Here is a 24643-nt window from a genome sequence, read left to right as displayed (position 1 = left end):
ATTTATAAAAGCTCTCCTGCAAGTGTAATAAAGTCCAAATAGTCTAAGGATATAATTAAGATTATTGAGAACAGTTAATTATCAAGTCTGACAGAATCAAGTAGTGGCAAGGACGTGAAGACCCAGAGACAGTGTTGTAATTAAAAGTCATTAGGAATCTAAAAGTTAACCGAGGTGGCTTGATTTCTCATTAGTTAGTATCAATATTTACTTATTTTATGGCTTGAAACTACGGATGGTTTCTAACTTATAATGGTTTGTTTTAGTATTTTTCAATTCTATGATGGTGCAAAGCATTTAGTACAATCCTTGATTTACCATGGGGTTAGGGTTGTCTTCTGATAAACTCATCATAAATTGAAAATATTACAAGTCAGAATGCACTTCTACTTAGGATGTTTTCAATTTACGGTGGGTTTATCTGGATATAGCCCCATTATAAGTCAAAGAGCATCTTTATTAGATGATGATGATGATAGTTGTTACTGTCACTGTTATAATTGACATATACTGTATAGTACTTGCTGTATTTCATATGCTGTTGTAATGACTTTTCTTATAGTAATTAATTTAATTCTTGCAGTAGCCCTATGAAGTAGGGACAGTTATCCTAATTTAACAGATAAGATAAATCACATAAAAGTTAAGTAACTCACCAAAGGTCACACAGCTAGACAAAACTCAGACAACTGAGGCAGACAGTACTCAGAGGCACTACACTGTACCAAAATGACAGGCTGGTTTACTTCCCTTTTTTTTTTTCCCCAAAAGAAAAACAGTATTCATGCTGAAACTATGGAAAAAATATTTAGTGTAAGAAAATGAGAATTAATACTTTACTACTAGAAGGAAAAATATGTTCTTCCCTTCATTATTTTTATGGCTGGGTGCTGTGGCTCACACCTGTAATCCCAGAACTTTGGGAGCCTGAAGTGGGAGGATCCCTTGAGTCCAGACGTTCGAGACCAGCCTAGGCAACATGGGGAGACCTCATCTCTACCAAAATAATTTTTTAAAATATTAGCCCGACTTGGTGGCGCTTCCCCGTAGACCCAGCTACTTGGGAGTCTGAGGTGGAAGGATCGCCTGAGCCCAGGAGGTTGAAGCTGCATTGAGCCGTGATTACACCACTGCACTCCAGCCTGGACGACAGAGTGAGACCTGGTCTCAAAAAAATAAATTTAAAAAGTTGTTTTATTTCTGTGTTTGTCATTTGTTATTTTTTTGTAAATCAGTGTTATTTTCACAATTTATGTAATCTCTTGATTGTTCATAGAGCTGTAGGCTGATAGTTCAAGCAATGTTACTTGAATTTAGTCAAAATCTTTTATTAGGATGTGTTTTAAGTGGCTAATAGTTTCATCAGTTGTCTGTTTGGACTGGTTGAACATTTCTGTGGGAAATACTCAAGCTTTGTCTGGAGCTTAAAAGATATGAAGTATAAATGCACTTCACATTTCTGTCTACTTTTTGAGAAATCTGTATTATTGTATCTGAAAATGTGAACTATAACTTCACGTGTAAGAATGCTTATAGTTGTTGATTAATTGATGTTATAAGCATGAATTTAAATAAGCAAAAACATTTTATTAAGTTGACCTCTGTTGAATTAAGTTTCTGGTTTTATAATTTTTAATTGATTTTTAAAAATATTATAAACCTGTAAGCTTATTAAACAATAAGTTACTTCTTGTGGTATGGGTATGTTTTGGGAGAAAGTTCAAGGTATTGGTTTTTTCCGAAATCATTTATTCCCCCTCTTTGTTTTTATTTTATTTTTTAGGATTTTGGCCCCAAACAGTAATTATCAAGATGTTGAGACCCTCTATAACTTCCTAATCAAGTATGAGGTATGGGAAATATTTTTAAATATTTATCACATTTCTACTTTAAACAAGTTTTAATGTAAATAAACAGAGTAGGAGTTCTCAAACATAGTGGAATGCTATTTAATTGATATTTGCTTTAAATTATTGAATGCCATAAAAGTTTGTCAGTGACATGTTCTTTTTTTCTCCCTTTTAAAAAACTGTATATTTAAGGTATATAGCATGGTGTTTTGATATGTTATACATAGTGAAATGGTTTCTGTAGGTAAGTAAATTAACATATCAGTTGTCTCACAGTTACCCCTTTTTGTGTATGTGACAAGAGCACCTAAAATTTTAGCAAAAATTTTGAATATAATACAGTCTTATTAACTATAGACCTCATGTTGTGTGATCTCTAGGCTTGTTCATCCTACATATCTGCAGCTTCCTATCCTGTGATCTACAACTGTCCATTTCCTCCCCTCCTCCCTGCCAGTAACATATTCAATTTTTTCTTTGATTCCCTAAGTAAAAATATGAGAGTCCTAAAATAACACGCTTTCCTCAACACGAAATTGTTTCTCATCAGGGGTGCTGTTGGCATATTGGACAGGTCAGTTCTTCATTGTGTGGAACATTGCAGTATGTTTAACATCCCTATACATCAGGTACTAAATGCCTGTAGGCTATACCAGTAGTTGTGACAACCAAAAGTATTCCATCTCCCCATCCAACTTACATACCCAGAATACCTCACAAAGGAAGAACTCCTGGTTGAGAAATACTTATTACTGGAAAGGAAAGCTATAATTTAGTTTCCTCTATAGTGGCAGCATAAACCCTGGAGGTAGAACTATAATGAGACTTCAGTGTATTTTGTAAATTAACCTGCATGCTCTCCTCATCATTACTGAACTGAAGTGGGTATTCTGTTGATTGTCAATTTCTAGTTGCTTAATGCTCGTTGTTCATGTTTCCTGTAATATTATTACTTTCAATTTTGTGTGTATATATGTTTAATTTTTAAAACATTCTAAATGAAGGAATGTGGCATATATTCAGGTCTCACATCTTATGAAGTCAAACTCCTTTAAATATATTTCTTCACTTTTATTCCTGGTTAGCTCTTTGTTTAACTTTTTGTATGCCACATCTTCCATTAAGAACCCAGTGATTAAGAACACAGACTCTGAAGTCAAACTACCCGTGCTTAAATGTTGGTTCTTCTACTTGTTAACTGTGTGATCTAGGAAGAGTTATTTAATTCTCCTTATCTCAATTTCTTCATCTGTAAAATGAGAGTAAAAATAGTAGGTAAATTATTTGTGTTCTGCAAAGATTAAATAATGTAAAATATGCAAAGTGCTCCAAACAGTACCAGGCACAGAGAACTAGTCTTGGCCAGGCTCGATGATTCACGCCTGTAATCCTAGCACTTTGGGAGGCTGAGGTCAGTGGATCGCTTGAACCCAGGAGTTCAAGACCAGTCTGGGCAACACAGAGAGACCCTGTCTCTCTAAAAAACAAACAAAATTAGCCGGTATGGTGGCATGCACCTGTGGTCCCAGCTTCTTGGGAGGCTGAGGAGAGAAGATTATTTGAGTCCGGGAGATCAAGGGTGCAGTGAGCCATGTTCATACCACTGCACTCCAGCCTGGTTGACAGAGCAAGACCCTCTCTCAAAAAAAAAAAAGGGGGAGGGGATGGTTAACTAGTTTTATTTAAGCAATGAATGGTGTTTATATGGGCTTTTTAAGAGTCAGCCTTAATTTCGCTGGGCGCCGTGGCTCACACCTATAATCTCAGCACTTTGGAAGGCCGAGGCAGGTGGATCACTTGAGGTCAGGAGTTTGAGAACAGGCTGGCCAACATGATGAAACCCCATCTCTACTAAAAATACAAAAATTAACTAGGAGTGGTGGCATGGGCCTGCAATCCCAGCTACTCATAAGGCTGAGGCAGGAGAATTGCTTGGACCTGGGAGGTGGAGGTTGCAGTGAGCCGAGATTGCACCACTGCACTACAGCCTGGGTGACAGAGTGAGACTCTGTCTCAAAAAAAGTAAAAATAGGCCGGGCGCGGTGGCTCATGCTTGTAATCCTAGCACTTTGGGAGGCTGAGGCGGGCGGATCACGAGGACAGGAGTTCCAGACCAGCCGGGCCAACAGGCTGGAGTTCCAGACCAGCCCGTCTCTACTAAAAATACAAAAAAATTAGCTGGGTATGGTGGCGGATGCCTGTAATCCCAGCTGCTCAGGAGGCTGAGGCAGGAGAATTGCTTGAACCCAGGAGGCGGAGGTTGCAGTGAGCTAAGATCACGCCACTGCACTCCAGCCCAGGCCACAGTGCGAGACTCTGTCTCAAATAAATAAAATAAATAAATAAAAATAAAAGAGCCTTAATTCTTTATCACCACATTATATGATTATTAAGAGAACTTCCTCTTTTGAAATGATTCATATAATTATTTCATCTTACTTTCTGAATTTCAAATCAAAACATTAAGTCTAACAAAAATGTATTTGTAGAACTGGGCATGGTGGCTGTAATCCCAGCGACTCAGGAGTTTGGAGGTGGGAGGATCGCTTGAGGCCAGGTGTTCAAGGCTGCAGTGAGCCATGATCATAGCACTGCACTCCAGACTGGGTGACGGAGCAAGACTCCAGCTCTAAAATATATATGAACAATAGGACAGTTTTAAAATCACATACGCTGGAAAATTCTGGGGCATAGTTCTTTTTAATTTAGTACTTTCTATTGCCAAGAGTATTAGAAGAAATTACCTAACTTATTAATTATAAGAATATGTGGATCTGTTGCTTCATGATATCTTGTGATATAAAGAAACAAGAAAAAAATTAAAAAATTAAAAAATAAGAATATGTAGATCTAAGAATCATATATATATTATATATTATATATAGATGTCAGATATATATAATATATATTATATATAGATGTCAGATATAATATATTATATATAGATGTCAGATATATATAATATATATTATATATAGATGTCAGATATATATAATATATATAGATGTCAGATATATATATAATATGTATTATATATGGATGTTAGATATATATATCTGATGTCAAATATATATATATATATATATCTGATGTCAAATATATATATATATATTTTAGAGACAGGGTCTCAGTGTGTTGCCCAGGCTGGGGTGCAGTGGCTGTTCACAGTCACAGTCATGACCCACTAGATCCTTGAACTCCTAGGCTCAAGCAATCTTTCTACCTCAGCCTCCCAGGTAGCTGGGACTACAGGCATGCACCATCGTGCCTGGCTGATTCACAGATTTTTAAAATCATTTCTTTTAAAAGAATTGCTTTTCCTACATCAGTTACTACATTGGAGATATTTGTCTAATATTAAAAATGGTGGTAGGACTGTCTAGATCTTTTAAGAAGTTTGACTATTTTTATACTTCTCTTTTGCCTTTTCTTGAATTTTTTAGTTAAAAAGAAGCCATTTCTAATATCTGGCTTTTATTGTAAGTAGTACAGCTAAAAAGTAATGATACCCATTTCACAATTTGTTTTATAATCACAACTCTAATTTAGTTTGCTGACAGTGGCATCTTTTAGCTATTTTTTTCCCCTGGAAATTAAAATTGTTCATTTAAGCATGGAGATGATATTTAACAGTGTAATTTAAAATGTCTCAATATGGGTAAGTGAAAATGTCTTCATAGTCAAAATTAATTAATATGGTGAAACAAGATCAGGCCAGACCATCATGAGACTGTGCTTCAGTTTTTCTTTATTGGTAAAGTAACTGCCTACTTTGTAAATTATCTACTATAACCTGGAATTATGTCACCTTTATACTTGAGCTGTGTTCTTGGATAAATGTCTAAATGTATGTGGATGGTTGCTTTTACAACTAGAGATAAATTTAGATACTTAAAAAAAGATCTATTAAAAGCTTAATATAAATTATTTTATATTCATATTTAACAGGTTCAAAGTCAGTTTTTCAGCTGATTTTTCTCAACAGTTGTAGAAAATGGATCATTCCCTTCATCCTCTGACAAAATGTCTGCAGTGTGTTGACATTTGGTGGCCCGTGTTCTGATACATTTTAGGTCCCAGAATGTGTGGCTATGGTAACAATATCAACAGCCCTTAGGAGAAGGCAGAACATGTAAAGAAGAAAGAAGTGGACTGGATGATAGTTTAAATAAATTTTTTATAACATTTTTAGAAGATTCTTTTAGTAAAAATTATGGTAAATTATATACCAATTTCATATAATCATTAAATATAATATCAAATATATATAATTAAATAATACTAAATATATAAATATATACTAATTTTAAGCAACATATACATGTTCATTTAAATATTTGAAAACTATATGTATGTGTGTGCATATATATATAATTTTTCTTTTTTTAAATAGAGACAGGGTCTCACTCTGTTGCTCAGGCTCGTCTCAAACTCCTGGGTTCAAATAATCCTCCCACCTTGGCCTTCCAGAGTGCTGGGATTACAGGCATGAGCTGTTGCACCTGGCCAAAAAAACTGTATATTTTTAAACTTTCAGTGAACGAAACATTTTCTACACAAATATGGTAAACTTTCTATGAAAACATTGAAGAAAGTCATGGCATTTTTGCCAATAAGCAATACATTGAATCGTATAGAAGACTTTTATGATATGAATCTTTAAATTAGTAGTAATTAAATCAGGGGGTATCATTCTTCCCCACCAAAAAATGCATGCCAGCTAGCAACACTTAGAAATATTTTTTAAGTAAATTGAATAGAAATTAGCCTTACTGTTTCCTTTTACTAATTCTAATTTTCTGAAAATTTAGTCAATATGTTATTTGTTATCTGATCAAAATAATTTTTTTCTGCAAGTTTTCAGATTCTTCCAAGCATATAAATAGGAATATTGTCTAAATCAATAGTAAGTTTCAAGATTCCTTCACTGTGTCTTCCATATGTGTGCCATAGCTAGTTTTTATATGATGAAAGATTTTTATATTTATGGTATTATAAATTATATCTCTGATATAGATATTTATTAACTTAAACCTATTAGTTTAAACATGTAGACCTCAATAATCTGAAAAATATATTTCTTTAGATAATGTCTGTAAATCAGACTTTTTCCTGAACCAGATAGAACTGTTTGCAGTTTATAATCTTATTTGTGTTTTTCTGTCCATTTGATCTCTACTGTGTCTAGGCCCATCTTACCTCTGCTGGTTCTACTAACAGATTAAGATGTAACGGTGGGATTCATATTTTTGCACACAGTTCCATGTTAGCATTATAGTCGTTGCACTTCTTATTGTTGCTGTTTAATCCTTTTTATGCAATAACTAGAAATTTGAACTTTCCTCTCAGGATATAGGCTACTCTAATTTTGCCGTCATCACTCATTTTATTTAATATATATTTTTAATAACTATATCTTGGTTCCTTTCAGGTAAATAAAAATGTCAAATTTACTGCCCAGGAACTTTATGATTGTGTTTCTCAGACTGAGTATAGGTAAGTCATATCTACATATAGATATAAACCATTGTAACAAGCTTTTCCATATACAGCAGCACTTGGTGGTGGTGGTGGTGATGTGTTTTTTCATTGTCTTTTCACTACACTATGGTTTTATTTTAACCTTACTAATATGAAATATTTCCTACATACAAAAAGGTCATGTGTTGTGTGTTTATCAGCTATTAGGTTTAAAGTGGTTCTCCAATTTTTTGGCCTCAAGACTTTGTTACATTTTTTAAAATTATCGAAGATCCCAAAGAGCTTTTTTTTGTATGGGTCATTATCTAGCTATATTTGCTGTATTAAAACTTAGAACTGAGAATTTTAAAATGAGATTATTTATTAATTCATTTAAAAATAACAACTACATGTTAAGATAAATAACATATTATGAAAATATTAAAAGTGACATTGTTGTACATTTTTGCAAATCTTTTAATGACTGGCTTAATAGAAGGCAGTGGGATTCTTATAACTGCTTTTGCATTCAATCTGTTTTGATAAGCATGGCCAGATTGCGGGAAAACTACTGTTCACTTTTGTGAGAGCAAGAGTACAAAAGACAAATCACATCTTAGTCTTTATTTATTCATTTATTTGTTTATTTATTTATTTATTTTTTATTTTTTCTTTGACACAGAGTTTTGCTCTTGTCGCAAATGGTGCGACAGTGTGCAATGGAGCGAACTTGGCTCACTGCAACCTCTGCCTCCCAGGTTCAAGCGATTCGCCTGCCTCACCCTCCCAAGTAGCTGGGATTATAGGCACCCACCACCATGCCCGGCTATTTTTTTGTATTTTTAGTAGAGACGGGGTTTCACCATGTTGGCCAGGCTGGTCTTGAACTCCAGACCTCAGGTGATTCACCTGCCTCAGCCTCCCAACGTGCTGGGATTACAGGCTTGAGCCACCGCGCCCGGCCACATCTTAGTCTTATTATGGAAATAGCTTTGACTTTTTTGACCTCGCATACCCTCTGAGAGAGTCTTAGATTCCCTGTGGTCCCCAGACCATGTTTTGAAGAACAACTGATATAAAAAATACCCATCTGCCTACCATTCAACGAACAAACTTGAATTTTACCCATTTCTAGCTGTAACCTACCTTTTATTCTCTCTCAAGGGATTGTATCTTTATAGTTCTCATCTTTTTTTTATGGTTTTACTATTATTTATAACAAAAATATGTTGATTTATTTTGCTGATTTTTGAACTTAAATGTATCACACTATATACCTTTTTTCCAAAATAATTTGTTTTATAGCATTCATACATAACAAAAAGGGCAAGTATTATAAATCCAATTCTTTTTTTTAATCTTCTTTTTGTTTTTTTTGAGGCAGGGTCTCACTATGTTGCCCAGGGTGGTCTCGAACTCCTGGACTCAAGCAATCCTCTTGCCTTGGCTTCCCAAAGTACAGGGATTGATTACAGGCATGAGCCACCATGCCCAGCTGCAAATCCAATTCTTATATACACAGGGTATAGTTGTGAAGCCATACACAGGGTATAGTTTTGAAGTCTTTGCTGTGGGCTAAGTCTTATGTACCCTCCAAACTTATACACTGAAATCTAATCCCCAATGTGATAGTGTCAGAAGATGGGGCCTTTGGGAATTGGATTAGTGCCTTTATAAAAGAGACTTTAGAGCATTAGCTAATTGCTTCCCTTCTGCTGTGTGAGAACACATAGAAGGCACCATCTGTAACTGTAAGGAAGAGGACCCTCACCAGACACCAAATCTGCTGATGCTTTGATCTTGAACTTCCCAGCCTCCAGATCTGTGAGAAATTTATCTTGTTTGTAAGCTGCCCAATCTAAGATATTTAGTTATGGCAGCCTGGACAGTCTAAGATACCCCTCTAATTCTAGGCCCAGGCAAATTCATGAGGAGCTAAAACTGTTTAATTCCTTCACTGTTGCCTTCCAATACCCTCCACCACTACATATTCCATTTTAGCTTAACATCAGGATTGATCCATGTTGACACATGGGGCAGTAATTGGTTTTCAGTGAGTTTTATTGTAACACGACTTGTGCATTTGTAAATGTCGCCACTGCATTGTATAGTCATGCAATAAAAACCACAAGGCTTATGGGAAAAATGGGATTAGGAGCATAACACTTAACCTCATTTGGGACACATTTTTAAAAAGGTAGGAACTTAATAAAAGTATCACTGAACCACAGTTCATTTGCTGTTTATAACTTACATATGTACCTGTGTGGCTACAAAATACTATGAGCAGGCCTAGCAACAAAGTTAACTAGCAAAATGCTTCTACTGTTAAAGCTCCAGACTGATAAATTTGTTTGAGGATATCAGATGTAGGATTGATAGTCATACACAAATGTTTCTACACAACTATGAAAGTTCACCAACTCATTAGATTAAAATAAGTTTTTCAGGAAAATCTGAAGCCAGTTGGCATACACAGATCTGTTACAGTTGGGGGAGAAAATGTTTTCTTGCCCTAATCTTCAGATTATCAGTGAATCGGTTGTACTCATATAGATTTTTACAGATAATCCACATTTAAAATATTGTGTGAGATGTGTCAAAAATATAACATCTTCCAACCTTAGCCGTATTTTTTAGTGTAAAAAGCTTATTGTAGATACATGGAGGCCACAATCTCTTGAAGCATGATCCTAGTAGACGTCTAGAATTGTTTTGATTTTAGCTTACTTTTAGAGTAGTTGGCAGAGTTTTTATTGGGGGAAGTTCAGGAGTCAGGTCAAATGTTCATAGTTAAAGTAATTGTACTATTTTTTTTCTTTGTTTTCTTTCCATTTATTATGTCAGGGATTTAAACTATGAAGTTAATCAGTAAACCCTCTTTTATACCCAGAAGGATGATTTTAAAGAGAAATCAAATATATTTAATATCTTGAAGGCATTGAAAAATGGTAATTGCTGCTCAGCAAGCTTTCAGTTAATAGCATTTAGATCTTTTGGGTTTTTTGTGAAATTATTTGCCAATATTTAGAGTACACAGTATCTTCCATATTTGTTTCTGGTGTGCTCCACAACTTAAAATTTTCGAATAAGCTGCCAAAAGAGAGAGGGTTTTTTGGTTTCACTGGGTCATACTAGATATGGGGCCAATTGTGGCATATGAAAGGTGACACCATTTCCCTGTGACTCAGAGGTGAAAACAGAAGAATGATTTAACTTGCATATAGATGACTCCCTTTGGGAATGTGAAGGACAGTTACTTAATGTTTAAGACAATTATTTAAATTGTCTGAATTTGATAATCTTTGTTTTTGTTTTTTTTAAAGCATTAGTTGTAAACAAGGAAACTGTTGATGTGCTACACCATATTTATTGCAGTAAGGAGATGTGAAATAATGAGAAATGTATCTGTGCCCTGATATGGTTAGGTTTTGTGTCCCCACCCAAATCTCATCTTGAATTGTAATCCCTATAATCCCTACAATCCCTACATTTCGAGGGAGAGACCAGGTGAAGGTAACTGAATCATGAGAGCAGTTTCTCCCAAGCCATTCTCATGATAGTGAGTTCTCATTGAAATCTGATGGTTTTATAAGATGCTCTTCTCACTTCACTCAGCACTTCTCATTCCTGCTGCCTTGCAAAGAAGGTGCCTTGCTTCCCCTTCCTCCATGATTGTAAGTTTCCTGAAGCCTCCCCAGCCATGCTGAACTGTGAGTCAGCTAAACCTGTTTTCCTTTATAAATTACCCAGTTTTGGGCAGTTCTTTATAGCAGTATGAAAATGGACTAATGACAGTCGCTGACTCTGGTTCCTGAGAGAGGTCCTAAAACCCTAGATAGGACTTCTGGGATAATCTTTTGTTCTAATCTTTGGTCTTTAACCTGGTTTCCTGACACAGAGCTCCTACATCTCTTGGAATTTCCTAGGTGATAAGAGCATCGTTTGCTCTAATGAGGCAACTCTTGATGGGCTCCTGGATGGGGGCTGGTCACCAGAAGGACCAAGCCATGATTAGAAGCTTAACACATTCAGCTCTACCCCCTATCCTCTCAGAAGGGGAGAGGGGCTCCAGGTTGAGTTAATAATCCATCATGCTTACAGGATGAAGCCTCCTCCATAAAAATTCCTGAACTGGCAGCAGCTGCCAAACTGGAATAGGAGAAGCTGGGCCTGGAGGAGCTGCGAGAGTCCTTGCCACTGTTGGTGTTGGCGAGTGGCAGGGAGCCAGGACTTGAGGGATGGGGTGTGTTGTGATGCCAGAGCTGGTGGTGCAGAAGGTGGTGGTCTACTCCCTGTTGCTTCTCAGTGTGGTGGATCACTTCAACTAATTTGGTGAGGTTGGAAACCAGAAGCATGTTGGTGTGCTATTGGGGTCATGGCGAAAGAAAATACTTGATATGTCCAAGAGTTTTGCAGTCCCTTTTTATGATGATGACTAAGTCCTTTTTTATGAAGATGACAAAGATGATTCTGTCTGATTTTTAGACCAAGATTTTTTGGAAAACATGTATGGATTGTTTAAGAAGGTAAATGCCAGAGAAAGAATATTTGGGTGGTACCACACAGGCCATAAACTTTACAAGAATGCCATTGCCATCAATGAAGTAATGAAATGATGCCACCCTAACTCTTGTTTTGGTCATTATTGATGTGAAACCCAAGGACCTGAGCCTGCCCACAGAGCATATATTGTGGAAGAAGTTACAGAAACATATACAGTGGAAGAAGTTCATGTTGATAGAACTACAACTACAAAAACATTTGAGCATGTGACTGTGAAACTGGAGCAGAGGAAGCTGAGGAAGTCAGAGTCAAACACTTGTTATGAAACATCAAAGACACTACCATGGGTACTCTTTCTTAGCAGATTATTAACCAGGTCTATGCATGGCTTGAAGGGTAAAAGTAGCGACAGGCAAGCTACCCATAAACCATCAGATCATCTGCCTGCTGTAGGATGTCTTCAACCTGCTGCCAGATGTCAGCCCTGATGAGTTTGTCAAGGCCTTTCACCTGAAGACCAACAACCAAATGGAGGTGATATACTTGGCCTTGCTGATCTGTTTTTGGTTGCCCTGCACAGCCTCATCAACAACAAGATTGCCAACCAGGATGCAGAGAAGAAAGACGGACAGCAAAAGAAGAGAGCAAAAAGGATAGAAAAGATGACAGAGAGAAAGACAAAGATAAGAAAACATAAACAGTGATGAAAGAAGAGAAAAAGGAGAAAAAGTAAAACATGTAGCTTTTAAAATTTGTAAATTAACCTAATAAACTAAATCAGTGTGCTGCTAGAAGGTTCTTGCTTGCTTTTAGTGCTTTTTGAAAAGCTGTTCTATTGACAACCCTCTGCTTCTGGCCACCCTTGCTGTGGCATTACATGGAAGCAAATGGATAGAGGGACTGATCTTGTACCTAATACTGCAGTTTCAATTGCTGTGAGTTGAGGATGTAATAGTCAGCTCCGGCTTCAGATTGTGTGAGAAAAATTAAGAGAAGTCAACATAACATTTTTGGTACTCATTCTTTACCTGTAAAACCAGGAGTTGAATTTTTCCCCACCTTAAAAGACTCTTGGGGTCTATTTCTGGTAATTTACAAAATTGCTGAACGGAGTGCATGAATTCCACCCGTTCTCTGCCTTTTAACACTTTTGAGTTCTGACCCTTTTGAACTCTGTTGAGAAAAACCACACCACATTTTAGATCTACGTGTAGTTCTGGCATTCTTAGGGCTTGGGATCCCGCTTTATGTTTTGTTTACCTTCAAAGACACAATTAAATGGTTTGGTTAAAAAAAAAATCCCTGAATTACCAGGTTCAGAGAGCTTCCAGGTTGCTGGACCCATGTAGCTGCTTGAGGGGGTGGCACACACAGAGAAGGCATGGAAGCTCCAGCCCCTTCCAACATATACTTGGTAATATCAAGTATTTTATAAAAAATGAGTAAAACATAAATATTTCCCTGAGTTCTGTGAGCTGTCCTAGCAAACTAAACCTGAGGAGGGAGTTGTTGTGGGAACCCTCCTGATTTATAAGCCAGTTGGTCAGAAGTATAGGTGACAAACTTACTTGTCGTTGTTGTCTGAAGTGGGGGGCAGTCTTGTTTGATGAGCCCGCAACCTGTGGGAGTTGACTCTGACTCCAGATAGTGTCAGAATTGAATTGAATTATAGTACACTGAGTTGGTGTTCACTGGAGAATTGCTTGCTGTGTGGAGAAAACCCCACATACATCTGGGGTCAGAATTGTTGAGTGGAGTATATGAGAGTATAGTAGGAAACCCCACAACCTCCAGGTCGACCAACTATCTATAAATTGGGGGTTCCCATGACTCTGTCTTCAGGTTCAATTAATTTGCTAGAGTGGCTCACAGCACTCAGGGAAACATTTTACTTACATTTACCCATTTATTATGAAGGATAAATTAAAGGATACAAATGAACAGGTGGATGAAGAGAAGATACATAGAGTGAGGTTCAGGAAAGTCCCAAACATAGGAGCCTCTGTCCCCACGGAGTTGAGTGTGCCACCCTCCTGGCATATGGATATAATTAAGTAGCTCAAGAACAAAAAACTGTTTGATGGGTTCTAATAAAGCAAGGAATTAAGGTTTTAGATTAAAGTAGCTTTGATGAAAAGTGAATTCCATAAGACACAGAAGAACCTTGGTGCTTATATCTGCAATTCAGCTGGTGTTTTCTCTTCTCCAGTTTTTAGACTCTTTGAAGTAGCTTTTGCTCTTGCCAGTAGAGTGTCTGAGCACTGCTCACCCTGAGCAGATGAGGAGTTTGCTCCAAATCCAGGATGGTAAATTAAGGAGATTATCAAACATTACCAAACAAATCTTTTGTGTGGTATCTTCTATCTTTATGAGAAATTAGTTAGGTACAGCATTTAATTCACTTTTTTTTTTCTGTCTTGTAAGTTCCTGATAAAGTGTTTTGACATGTTTGTTAGGCAAGTATGTAAGGTTTTTGTTTGTTTTTTCCTTTATGAGATAATAAACTAGATTGTGACATCAGCCTCAAAGTACCTGACTGTATGAGACGGATACCAAACCAAACTGTTTTTCTTGCTCTGAAACTCATCACAACACATTTCTGACACCAGGCAATCAGATGCACCCCATCTCCGACGTATACATGTGACCTTTATATCTCTCTTTTTTCACTTAGCATAATGTTTTTGAGGTTTATCCACATTTTAGCATATATCAATACTTCATTCCTTTTCGTGGCTGAATAAGATTCCATCACACACACACATATATACACACCACATTTTGTTTATTCATTCATCTCTTGATGGACGTTTGGGTTCTTTCCACTTTTTGACTATTATAAATAGTATTGTTCTTTGTGTTTAAATATTTGAATTCTTATAATTATTTTCCATTTTGGGGGTCATATACCTAGGAGTAGAATTCCTGGGTGAGATTCTAATTCTCAGAAGCTACACTATTTTACATTTCCACTAACAATGTACAACAGTTCCAACTTCTCTTCATCTTGGACAACACTTGTTATTTTCCCTTTTTTTGGTTTTGGTTAGTTATTGCCATCCTGATAAGTATGAAATTGTATCTCATTGTGATTTCAATTTGTATTTCTCTAATATTAATTAGGGAAGAGGTTGAACTTCTTTTCATGTGCTATTTGGCCATTTGTATATCTTCTGGAGAAATGTCTATTCAAGCCCTTTGCTCATTTTTAGTGGGTTGGTTTTCTTTCTGTTATTAGAATTCTTTATGAGGAATTTGGCCTCAGGCCAAAATCTTATGTGATGTTTGAGCCCACTATAGACAATTACAAGGCTTTATCTGACAAACTCAATGGGTGAAGCTGCTTTCCTCATACCTAAGGAAGTGTTGACCTAAAAGGAAGAGTTGAGGCACAAAATATAATTTAAAGAGTTTACTTGAGCCAGAGTGAAGACAGCTGCCCCTGGTGTGTGTTAAAGTTGCCTTGGGGAGTGTACCCTCAGCCCTTGTTACAAGCAAATTTTTAAAGGCAGAGAGAACAAGGAGTGGGCTGATACAAAGTTATTTGACAGGAATTCTCAATAGTTGACAGAGATATCATTGTTCAGTGATTGGCTATACATTGTTGAATTAGAGGGTATGAGTTAGGGTGTCCAGCATATGGCAGTTATGGCTTCTTCTTGTCAGTTAGCCTAGAGCCCACATAGCAAGTGGCTTCAAGAGATAATTATTTAGCCCAAGGGGGAGTGATGTGACTGCTGTTTCATTCCAGTGCCTCTCTGGACCTGATAGTTTAAACAGGCTTGCATTCCTCAGATAAGTGTCTTTTTTTTTTTTTTTTCCATGCCAGTATATGCTGTTTTCTGCTGGTACTTACTGGCAGTGACTGAGACTCCCTGCAGCCACGCTCACACACAGCTGCATTCCTAGCTCAGGTGACTCTGTTTGGAGGCCTTTTTATGAGGAGATGGGGGAGTTGGCTGAGGCGCTTTCCAGGTGCCTCCACTGAGACTTCCTTTTGGAGGCTTTGACTAAGGTATTTCTCTCTTATCTGACTCAGTATTTTTCTGCTTCTAGCCCTTCCTCCTCTTCCTTCCCATGGGCCCCTAGGTTCATGAAGATGCAGAGAGGCAGCAGCCTTCTTCAGGGCTTCTCAGCAGTGAGACAGTGTGCCCCACCCCGACAACCCGGCAGTGCATATTTATCTGACCCTTTCCTAGGGAAGTAATGAAACACTGGAGAACTAGCACCTCTCATTTTGCCCCTTGCTTATACTGTGGCAAGAAGTGAATAAAGACTTGATGGTTACTTTTAATTTGCCTTGTCCTTATTAACCACATCAACACCTGGCGGTTCAACATGTTATATATTTTGGATATTAGACCCTTATCAGATTTATAATTTGCACATATTTTCTCCCACTCTGTAAGTTGTCTTCACTTTTTGGTAGTATCCTTTGGTGCACAGAAGTTTTTAATTTTGATTATTTATGTATTTTTTTCTTGCATTGCCCATGCTTTTAAGACTACCTAAGAATCCATTGCCAAACCTAAGGTTATGAAGATTTATCCCAGTGTTTTCTTCTAACATTTTTATAGTTTTAGCTCTTACAGTTAGGCCATTGATCCATTTTGAGTTAATTTTTGTATATGATGTAAGGTAAGGGGTCCAGCTTCATTCATGCATTCATCCATCCATATACATGTATGTGGATATCAAGTTTTCCTAATAGCATTATTGTTGAAGAGACCATTCTTTCTCCATTGAATGGTCTTAGCATCCTTGACGAAAATCAGTTGACCATATTTGTGAGGGTTTACTTCAGAACTTTTAGTTCTGATCCATTGGATGTCTGTCTGTCTGCTCGTACCAAACTGTTTTGGTAATAGTTGCTTTGTAGTGAGTTTTGAAATTGATAAGTCTAAGTCCTCTAACATTTTCCTTTTTCAAGATTTTGTTATTTGGGATGCCTTGCAATTCTATCTGAATTTTAGGATCAGCTTTTCTGTTTCTACAAAAAAGGTTGTTGGGATTTTGATAGAAATTGCATTGACAATGTAGATCAGTTTGGGAAGTATTATCATCTTACTAAATATTACAGTCCATTAACATAGGATGCCTTTTCTCTTATTTAGATATTCTTTAATTTCTTTCAGCAGTGGTTTTTGTTTTTGTTTTTGGGACAGAGTCTCACTCTGTCGCCCAGACTGGAGTGCAGTGGCGCGATCTCGGCTCACTGCAACCTCTGCCTCCTGGGTTCAAGCAATTTTCCTGCCTTAGCCTCCTGAGTAGCTGGGATTACAGGTGCACGCCACCAGGCCCGGCTAATTTTTGTGTGTTTTTAGTAGAGACGGGGTTTCACCATGTTGGCCAGGCTGGTCTCGAACTCCTGACCTTGTGATCTGCCCACCTCAGCCTCCCAAAGTACTGGGATTACAGGCATGAGCCACCGCATATGGGCAGTGTACAGGTCTTATACCTCTTTGATTAAATTGATTCCCGAGTATTTTATTACTTTTGATGCTATCATAAGTGGAATTGTTTTATTTCCTTTTCTGCTTGTTCATTGCTAATGTATAGAAATACAATTGATTTTTTGTGTTGATCGTTTACATTGCAACTTTGCTGAATTAGTTTATTAGTTCTAACAGTTATTTTGTGACTTCTTTAGGATCTACAAATAGAAATTATTCTGCTTCTTTGTTTCCAGTTTGGATCTCTTTTATTTCTTATTCATGCCTAATTGCTCTGGCTAGAACTTCTAGTACAATGTTGAATAGTACAAAGTTTTACAAAGTTGTACAAAATGGTACAAAGTTGAATAGTGAAAGAAGCCTTCCTTATCGTGTTCTTGATCTGAGGAGGAAAGTATTCATTCTTTTACCGTTGATGTTAGCTATTATATACTGCTTTTATATTTTATATATTACATTGTATTCCATTTTTCTTTTATTTGACGTACACATTGCATATATAGAAATTTGCAATAGAAAATTCAGAAAATTCAGAAAAATAGAAAAGTTCAGAGGGTTGTAAAACACATATCCATTATAGACCTCATTCTTGGATTTTGGAAAAATTGCATCCAACACTGGAATTAGATCACGTAAATTCACTAGTACCATGCCATTTTGACCAAATTGGTTATGTGAAAGGAATCACAAAACTGTGTGGAATTATTTTTAAATTGATTTGATAAAATTTCCAGTTATTTTGACCTGAGATTTGGTCAAAGCAAATTTGATACCATTAATAGGAAAATCTAGAGAAATAGTGGTTGTTATTTTGCAGAATCTCATGAATCGCAGAACCAGAAGCAACCTCCAGTTTTGAGCTCTGTTCTCAAAAGGATCAGGAATTGGAATAATTCCTCTTGGAAAAAAAGAAATAGCGACATAAAATATTTGTACTATCAGAGGAAGAAGGGAAAGAGAGTTTTTGTTTTAATTTAGGCAGACTCAGGTCAGATAGATGGTTTTTATAGGCCCAATATAAAGGAAGAACTATCTAGCAGTGAACTGCCTCTCACAATAGTGAGTGTCCCATCACCAGGAGGGAAAAGCTGAGGTCAGATGACTCACTGGAGATGCTGCAGAAGACAAGCAGAGGTGTTAAGGTGCCCCTGCAGCCAATATTCTGTCATTCTACAGATTAACCACCAGGAAAAGGAACTTAAGAATGCCTGTCATCATGATCTAATAAAAAGTATAGGCCAAGCAGACACTATGAAAAACAGCCAATACTTTTCTCAGCCAGTGATGACAGAACTTGCTACAGGAAGCAAAATCTGTAGGTGATAATCCATTGTCCAGAATACTAACTCACGTGAATTAAGAAACAAATGCCACTAGGAGGAAAAGAGAAGATAGAGCTCACCTCCTAATTACAAGGGGTGAGGGGAAGAAAAAGATAAGACACAGAAATAGATTCAAAAGTCTAGTTACTGAAGGATATTTTTTTCACATGTGGAATAAATAAGGACAGGAATAGGGGCCTACTCTTTTAGTTTGTTTCGTTTTTAAGTTTATAGGAAAACATTTATATCTCTGCTATTTTGAATCTCTTAAGAGTGTTTCAAAATCATTTTTTTGAGTAGTTGTGAAGAATTGGCAGCATCATAGCACTATTTTTAAACTTTAAATGTAGAAAGTGAGATTAGGGTTACACAAAGCCAAAAGTCAGATTTAAATTTTTTTTATTATTACTTTTAGAGAGCAGGTCATACTGTATTGCTTAGGCTGCTCTCAAACTCCTGGACTTCATGATCCTCCTGCCTCAGCCTTCTGAGTTGCTAGGATTACAGATGTGAGACACCCAAAAGTCAGGCTTTAATCAGTCTCAGAGAAACCACACATTGTCAAGAAGTGAGATTATTCCAAATATGGTATATTTACTTTATTATTATTTACTTCGGTGTTGTCACTACTCCTTGTCCTGTCCCGAGTTCTGATTGTCCCCTCAGTTCTTCTTCCTTTGCACCCTCCATCAAGCGATCTGTCATGTGGGAGGGGCAGTGGGAGAGGTAGCTAGTGGTTCTCTCCAACACCATGAGTACGGCAGAGCTATCTCAGAAGCCAAGGAAGTAATGACAGTGTAACTGTTATAATAAAAATGACTGCCAGTTTTGAATACTTAACATGCCAGATGCTATACTAGATGTTGGGTGCTCTTTGTGAACTTACATAGACCATCTCCCAGTAGATTAAAAGAGTTATTTACGGGATTGAATTCTCTGACACTTTGAATTCTAGATGCTAGATATAATATAATGGATTGGTGTCCTACAATTTGGGATTCCACAATTTGTAGGCTCATGTTAGCTTTTGAGAGCCTGGCTGGCTTTGCCTGAAGTAAAATTGTGAAGTAGATATGGCACATATTAAGCACTCCCTGCTTCCCCACCCTTGGTTTAAAGTTACTAACATTCCTTTGGTAACTGCTAGGTAATTTGTCTCAGCAATATTTCTAAGAATTGAAACTCTGTCAACTTCCTTACCCCTCTCAAGTATCTGTTCCTTTCAGGAGGTACATCCTCTTAATATCCTCCAGTCCGCCTCTTTACTCTCAAGCCAAATAAGAGAAAAATAAAAATTCTTAATATAATGGTCTAACACTGGGATTTGAAATACATTTTGATATTTGAGGTAAAATACCATCAATTATGATTAGCACAAACAAATAACATAGGAAGATAAAAGCACTTAGTTGCACAAATTCTTACATAGCCAACATGAAGACAACCTTGGCGTGATTCCTAGAATTCAGGAATAAGGGCTTCTTCCATGGTGGACCTGCCACCAACAGGCAAAGCTGGATGCCTAAGCATAGCCTTTTATATAACGGGCTTGGTTGAACAATCTAGTTCTACCTTACTCTCTGAAGGACCTCTCTTAGTAGGAAATGGGCTTATGTTAAGATGTTTTAATCCAAGGGGTAAGCCATGCAGTTGGAATAGAATTTTTAATATATCCAAAGGAAATGAAACCTGTATGTCAAAAAGATATCGGCACTCCAATGTTCATTGCAGCACTATTCACAATAGCCGAGATACAGAATCAACCTAAATGTCCATCAGTGAACGAATGGATAAAGAGATTGTGGGATATATACACAGTGGAATACTATTCACTCTTAAAAAAAGAAGAAAATCCTGTCATCTGGAACAACATGGATGAACCTAAAAGACATAAATTAAATAAACCAGGCACAGAAAGACAGATACCCACATGTTCTCACTGATATGTGGAATCTAAAAAAGTATGAGTAGAGAATAAAATGGTGGTTACCAGGGGCTAGGAGGATGGGGGGCTTTGAGGAGATGGTGGTGAAAGGACACAAAATTTCAGATAGGAGAAATAAGTTCAGATATCTATTGTACAACATGGTGACTTTAGTTAATGACAATTTATTGTATTTTGAAAATCACGAAGAAAGTAGACTTTGGCTAGATGCACTGGCTCATGCCTGCAATCCCAACACTTTTGGAGGCTAACATGGGAGAATTGCTTGAGCCCAGGAATGAGACCAGACAGGGCAACATAGTGAGACCCTGTCTCTACCAAAAAAAAAAGCAAAACAAAACAAAACAAAATTAGTCAGGTGTGGTGGTGTGTACCAGTGATCCCAGCTACTTGGGAGGCTAAGGTTAGAGGATCATTTGAGCCCAGGAGGTTGAGGCTATGGTGAGCTGTGATTGCACCACCGTACTACAGCCTGGACAACAGGAGTGAGACCGTGTCTTTTAAAAATAATAACCAAGGCTGGGTGTGGTGGCTCACACCTGTAATCCTAGCACTTTGGGAGGCCATGGTAGGAGGATCACTTGAGCCCAGGAATTCGAGGCCAGCCTGGGCAAGATGTTGAGACTCTATCTCTAAAAAAAGTTTTTTTAAAAATAGTAATTTTAAAAATGTAGATTTTACGTGTCCTTGCCACAAAAATAAGTGTGTGGAATAATGCATATGTTATTTAGCTTGATTGAGCCATTCCACAGTATATACCTAGTTCAGAATATCATGTTATACATTATATATATATAGTTTTTATTTGTCAATTAAAATGTAAAATAAAATGAAAAAGAATTTTTATTTCTCTGACTAGCTGTCTTGCAATGATTTAACATTTCTTTTTCTCCTAGGGAAAAGTTAACCATTGGATGCCGCCAGCTGGTTGAGATGGAATATACCATGCAGCAGTGCAATGCATCTGTTTATACGGAGGCCAAAAACAGGGGATGGTGTGAAGACATGCTCAACTATAGGATATAAGTACTGATTTGTAACTTTAAAGGAATTGCATTTGTCCTTAAGAATAACAGAGTAGTTTTCAATCTGGTCACTCTTTTGGGCCAAACCCAAGAGAATTTTAAGAAATGTTTCATAGGTATAAAAAGGTGATCGCCTATTACTGACAATCTCATTGTAGCTCTAAAAAGCCTAATGTGTCCACTGTGGAATAAACTCCATAGACTCAACTCTTCTGGAGTTCACAATGCCTCCCTACCTCTATTCTTGATAGTGAGCCAGTATCTCTAAGGAAAGGAGAGCCGTATTTTTAGTCATCCTAGGGCAGGAGCCACTGTGGCATCTGAGGAAGACCCAGGGTACAGTATTAGCATTTCTCTCAAACCTAGGTATGGGCACGTGACCAGAGACACTGCCAAACCCTAAGAAATCATTAGGACATGATCATGCTAACCATATTTCACAAATGAAATCTTAACGTGGGCTGTTTTTTATGATCAAACTGTCATCCATGTTGACCTGATGAAAATAACACCCTCCTTCACCTCCCTCAAGGTAATGAAAGTAGAAATTTGACTTAAGCTCCCACTTCCTTATACAGCCTTTCCTTCTGTGGGCTTGTCACTTTTCAGTACATTTCTAGTGGGGAGGAGCAGGGCGACCCCTCTGCTGAGTTTCTCCTTAAATGTGAAGCAAAATAGATTTATATAATAGAATTTGGTGGCAGTGACTGATGTTTGTCTCTAGCTAAAACCAACTGTTTAGTTGACTTTTTAGTTACAGGATAAGTTGGAAATCCTTGTTTACTGGAATATATTATGCTTTTGTTAACACATTAGATTAAATAGAATTTGGCATTCTATTATAAATGTTTATTTTTTAAAGCAATAAATAACTTATTTTTGGTAAGATTTGGCTTTTTACTTCCAAATTGTTTCTGATATGTACATAAGGTATGATTATAAAAGTGACTGTCTGCAATAAAAGAGAACTTGTTCAGGATATTCACTAGTTGGTGTAGGACCTGTTAAGCTTTGGGTTTGCCAGATTAGGAAACCACACCACCAGCTGAACAGATGGGGCTCAAAGTGCTGTCAGAGATACGAGCTTCTGGGCAAATGGAGAAGCTTTAAGAGGGCATCTCTGTTCTCTGCCTCTTTCCTTTTCTTTCCTGAGAAGCCAAATATACATTGATCTGTTGCCTGCTGACCCCCACGAAAAGAAGTTTTATCAGACCCTTATCCCTCAACTTCTAGTTGTTATTGTTGGGTTTTTGTTTTTCCTTGTTCTGGTAACTCCTTTTTTTTTTTTGTTATTGCTTTAATATAGGTTAATCCTTTCCTTAAAATTTCTTTTCAGTCTTATCACATATTTACCCTTATGCCTACTTCAGTCTTATATAAAAAACTTTTTCAATATTATTGAGATGTGAAGATGTCCTTTTCTAACTTTCTAGTCTTTTTTATTCAAAAACATTGTTTTAAAATTTTTGTTTTAGCTTTTATTTCTTCCATTTGAAATCATTTGAACTGTCAGGTCTTGCTTTTTTTTCTTTTTGTTTTTTTTTTTGTTTTTCCCTCTCCCTTCTTTGTTGCTTTTTTTTTTTTATGATCTTAAACTTTATTACTTTTCTATTTGTTGTCCTAATCATGTAATGCAGGGGTTGAGAGTTCCTTTACATTGGTGTTTTGCAACTTAATTTTTTTTTTTTTTTTTTTTTTTTTTTTGAGGCAGAGTCTCACTCTGTCATCCAGGCTGGAGCGTAGTGGCTCAATCTCGGCTCACTGCAACCTCCGCCTCTCGGGTTCAAGCACTTCTCATACCTCAGCTTCCCAAGTAGCTGGGATTACAGGCATGTACCAGTATGCCTGACTAATTTTTTTTTGTATTTTTAGTAGACACAGGACCTCACCATGTTTGCCAAGCTGGTTTTGAACTCCTGACCTCAAGTTATCCACCTGCCTTGGCCTCCCAAAGTGCTGGGATTACAGGCATGAGTCACCACACTTGGCCCTTGAAACTTACTTTTACAAAAGATGGTTCATTTCTCTCCTGGGAAGACCAGGGAACATCCTCTGGTTTGGAGGGTCTCCAGCTCTCTCCATATTCTGAGCCAAGGAAAAGCTGGCTAAAGAATTGAAGTCTGTTGTGTCCCCACAGGGTCCTCTTGTTAAGACCTGCAGTGGTCAATTGTGACTGCACAGACTAGAACTTCACAGATGGGTTAATCCCACTTTCACATTGTGGATCTTTGACTGTCACATGAAAGACCAGGTGACACAAGACAGATCTGAAGGTCTATTTCCTTGCTATTTTGAACATTATTTTAAGGGAGAACAAAAGTCCTTTCATTGTCAGTCCAGGTTTATTTAGATGGTGTCTTGGTCAGCTTTCAGAGCCTAGGTCACATTGTTCATATTCTTGACTTTTTGCTCTCTTAGCTAGCATGACAGGTTGGGATGAATTTCCCTCTTTCCTCAAAGGCTGGTGACTGCATCCAGTCTCTAAGGATGTGATGCTACCCATGGCCCTTTTCTGACTTCGAGATTGGACAGGCCAGTCACACTCCTATTTATTGGGTATCTTGCTAATAAAACCCACTCCAGTGAACAGAACTGAGCTCCATGAAGGCAGGAACTACGCTGTGTGTAGTGTCTCATAATTGTGGTTAGTTAATATTTTTGACAAATTGACCTGTAGGCTCACCTACTTTAAAAAAAAAGACATACTTTACCTTTGCCTACCAAAGTTTGACTTGAAAGCTTTTAAAGTTTGTCTGGTCTGTCAGGTGAAAAGCCACTCAGTAAAGTCAAACAGATACACCTCTCTTAGATCTTGGAATATGGCCCACAGAAATGGATTCTTCTGGAGCCAGAGTACCTCAAGATGTTGGCTTTCCTGAGGGTTTTAGTATTATATATACTTGTATTTTTAAAAATCCATCTCTGTATTCATGGAATTCTTTAATATCTTTGGCTGTTGTTAAAAGCAAGAATTGGCCACCCTGAGGGTTTGTAGACTAGTTTTGGCCTGTGACAGGAATCCTTTTTAATTCTAGCTTTGTTTATGAACTAGATGTAGTTTGTTTCAAATTAATTCTGGATG

At 37.2% G+C, this 24643-nt stretch overlaps 1 protein-coding gene and 1 pseudogene across 21 annotated transcripts in view; both read left to right on the top strand.

Annotated features, from left to right (window-relative positions):
* Positions 1-22449, top strand: part of SWT1 (SWT1 RNA endoribonuclease homolog) — a 131564-nt gene extending 109115 nt beyond the window's left edge. For all 21 annotated transcript variants that reach the window (XM_063647979.1, XM_054466309.2, XM_063648020.1 and 18 more), the window contains 3 exons: positions 1784-1850; positions 7282-7346; positions 21433-22449. In XM_063647979.1, coding sequence (XP_063504049.1) covers positions 1784-1850; positions 7282-7346; positions 21433-21562 — 262 coding nt within the window. In that variant the 3' untranslated portion in view covers positions 21563-22449. The remainder of the gene's footprint in view (positions 1-1783; positions 1851-7281; positions 7347-21432) is intronic.
* On the top strand, positions 10185-12549 carry LOC129021242 (26S proteasome non-ATPase regulatory subunit 7-like; annotated as a pseudogene).
* Positions 22450-24643: the final 2194 nt, after the last annotated feature.

Source organism: Pongo pygmaeus, chromosome 1, assembly GCF_028885625.2.
Source record: "Pongo pygmaeus isolate AG05252 chromosome 1, NHGRI_mPonPyg2-v2.0_pri, whole genome shotgun sequence".
In the NCBI taxonomy this organism is placed as follows: domain Eukaryota; kingdom Metazoa; phylum Chordata; class Mammalia; order Primates; family Hominidae; genus Pongo; species Pongo pygmaeus.
The sequence above is the reverse complement of the archived record's forward strand: the minus strand, read 5'-3'. Positions and strand labels throughout refer to the sequence as shown.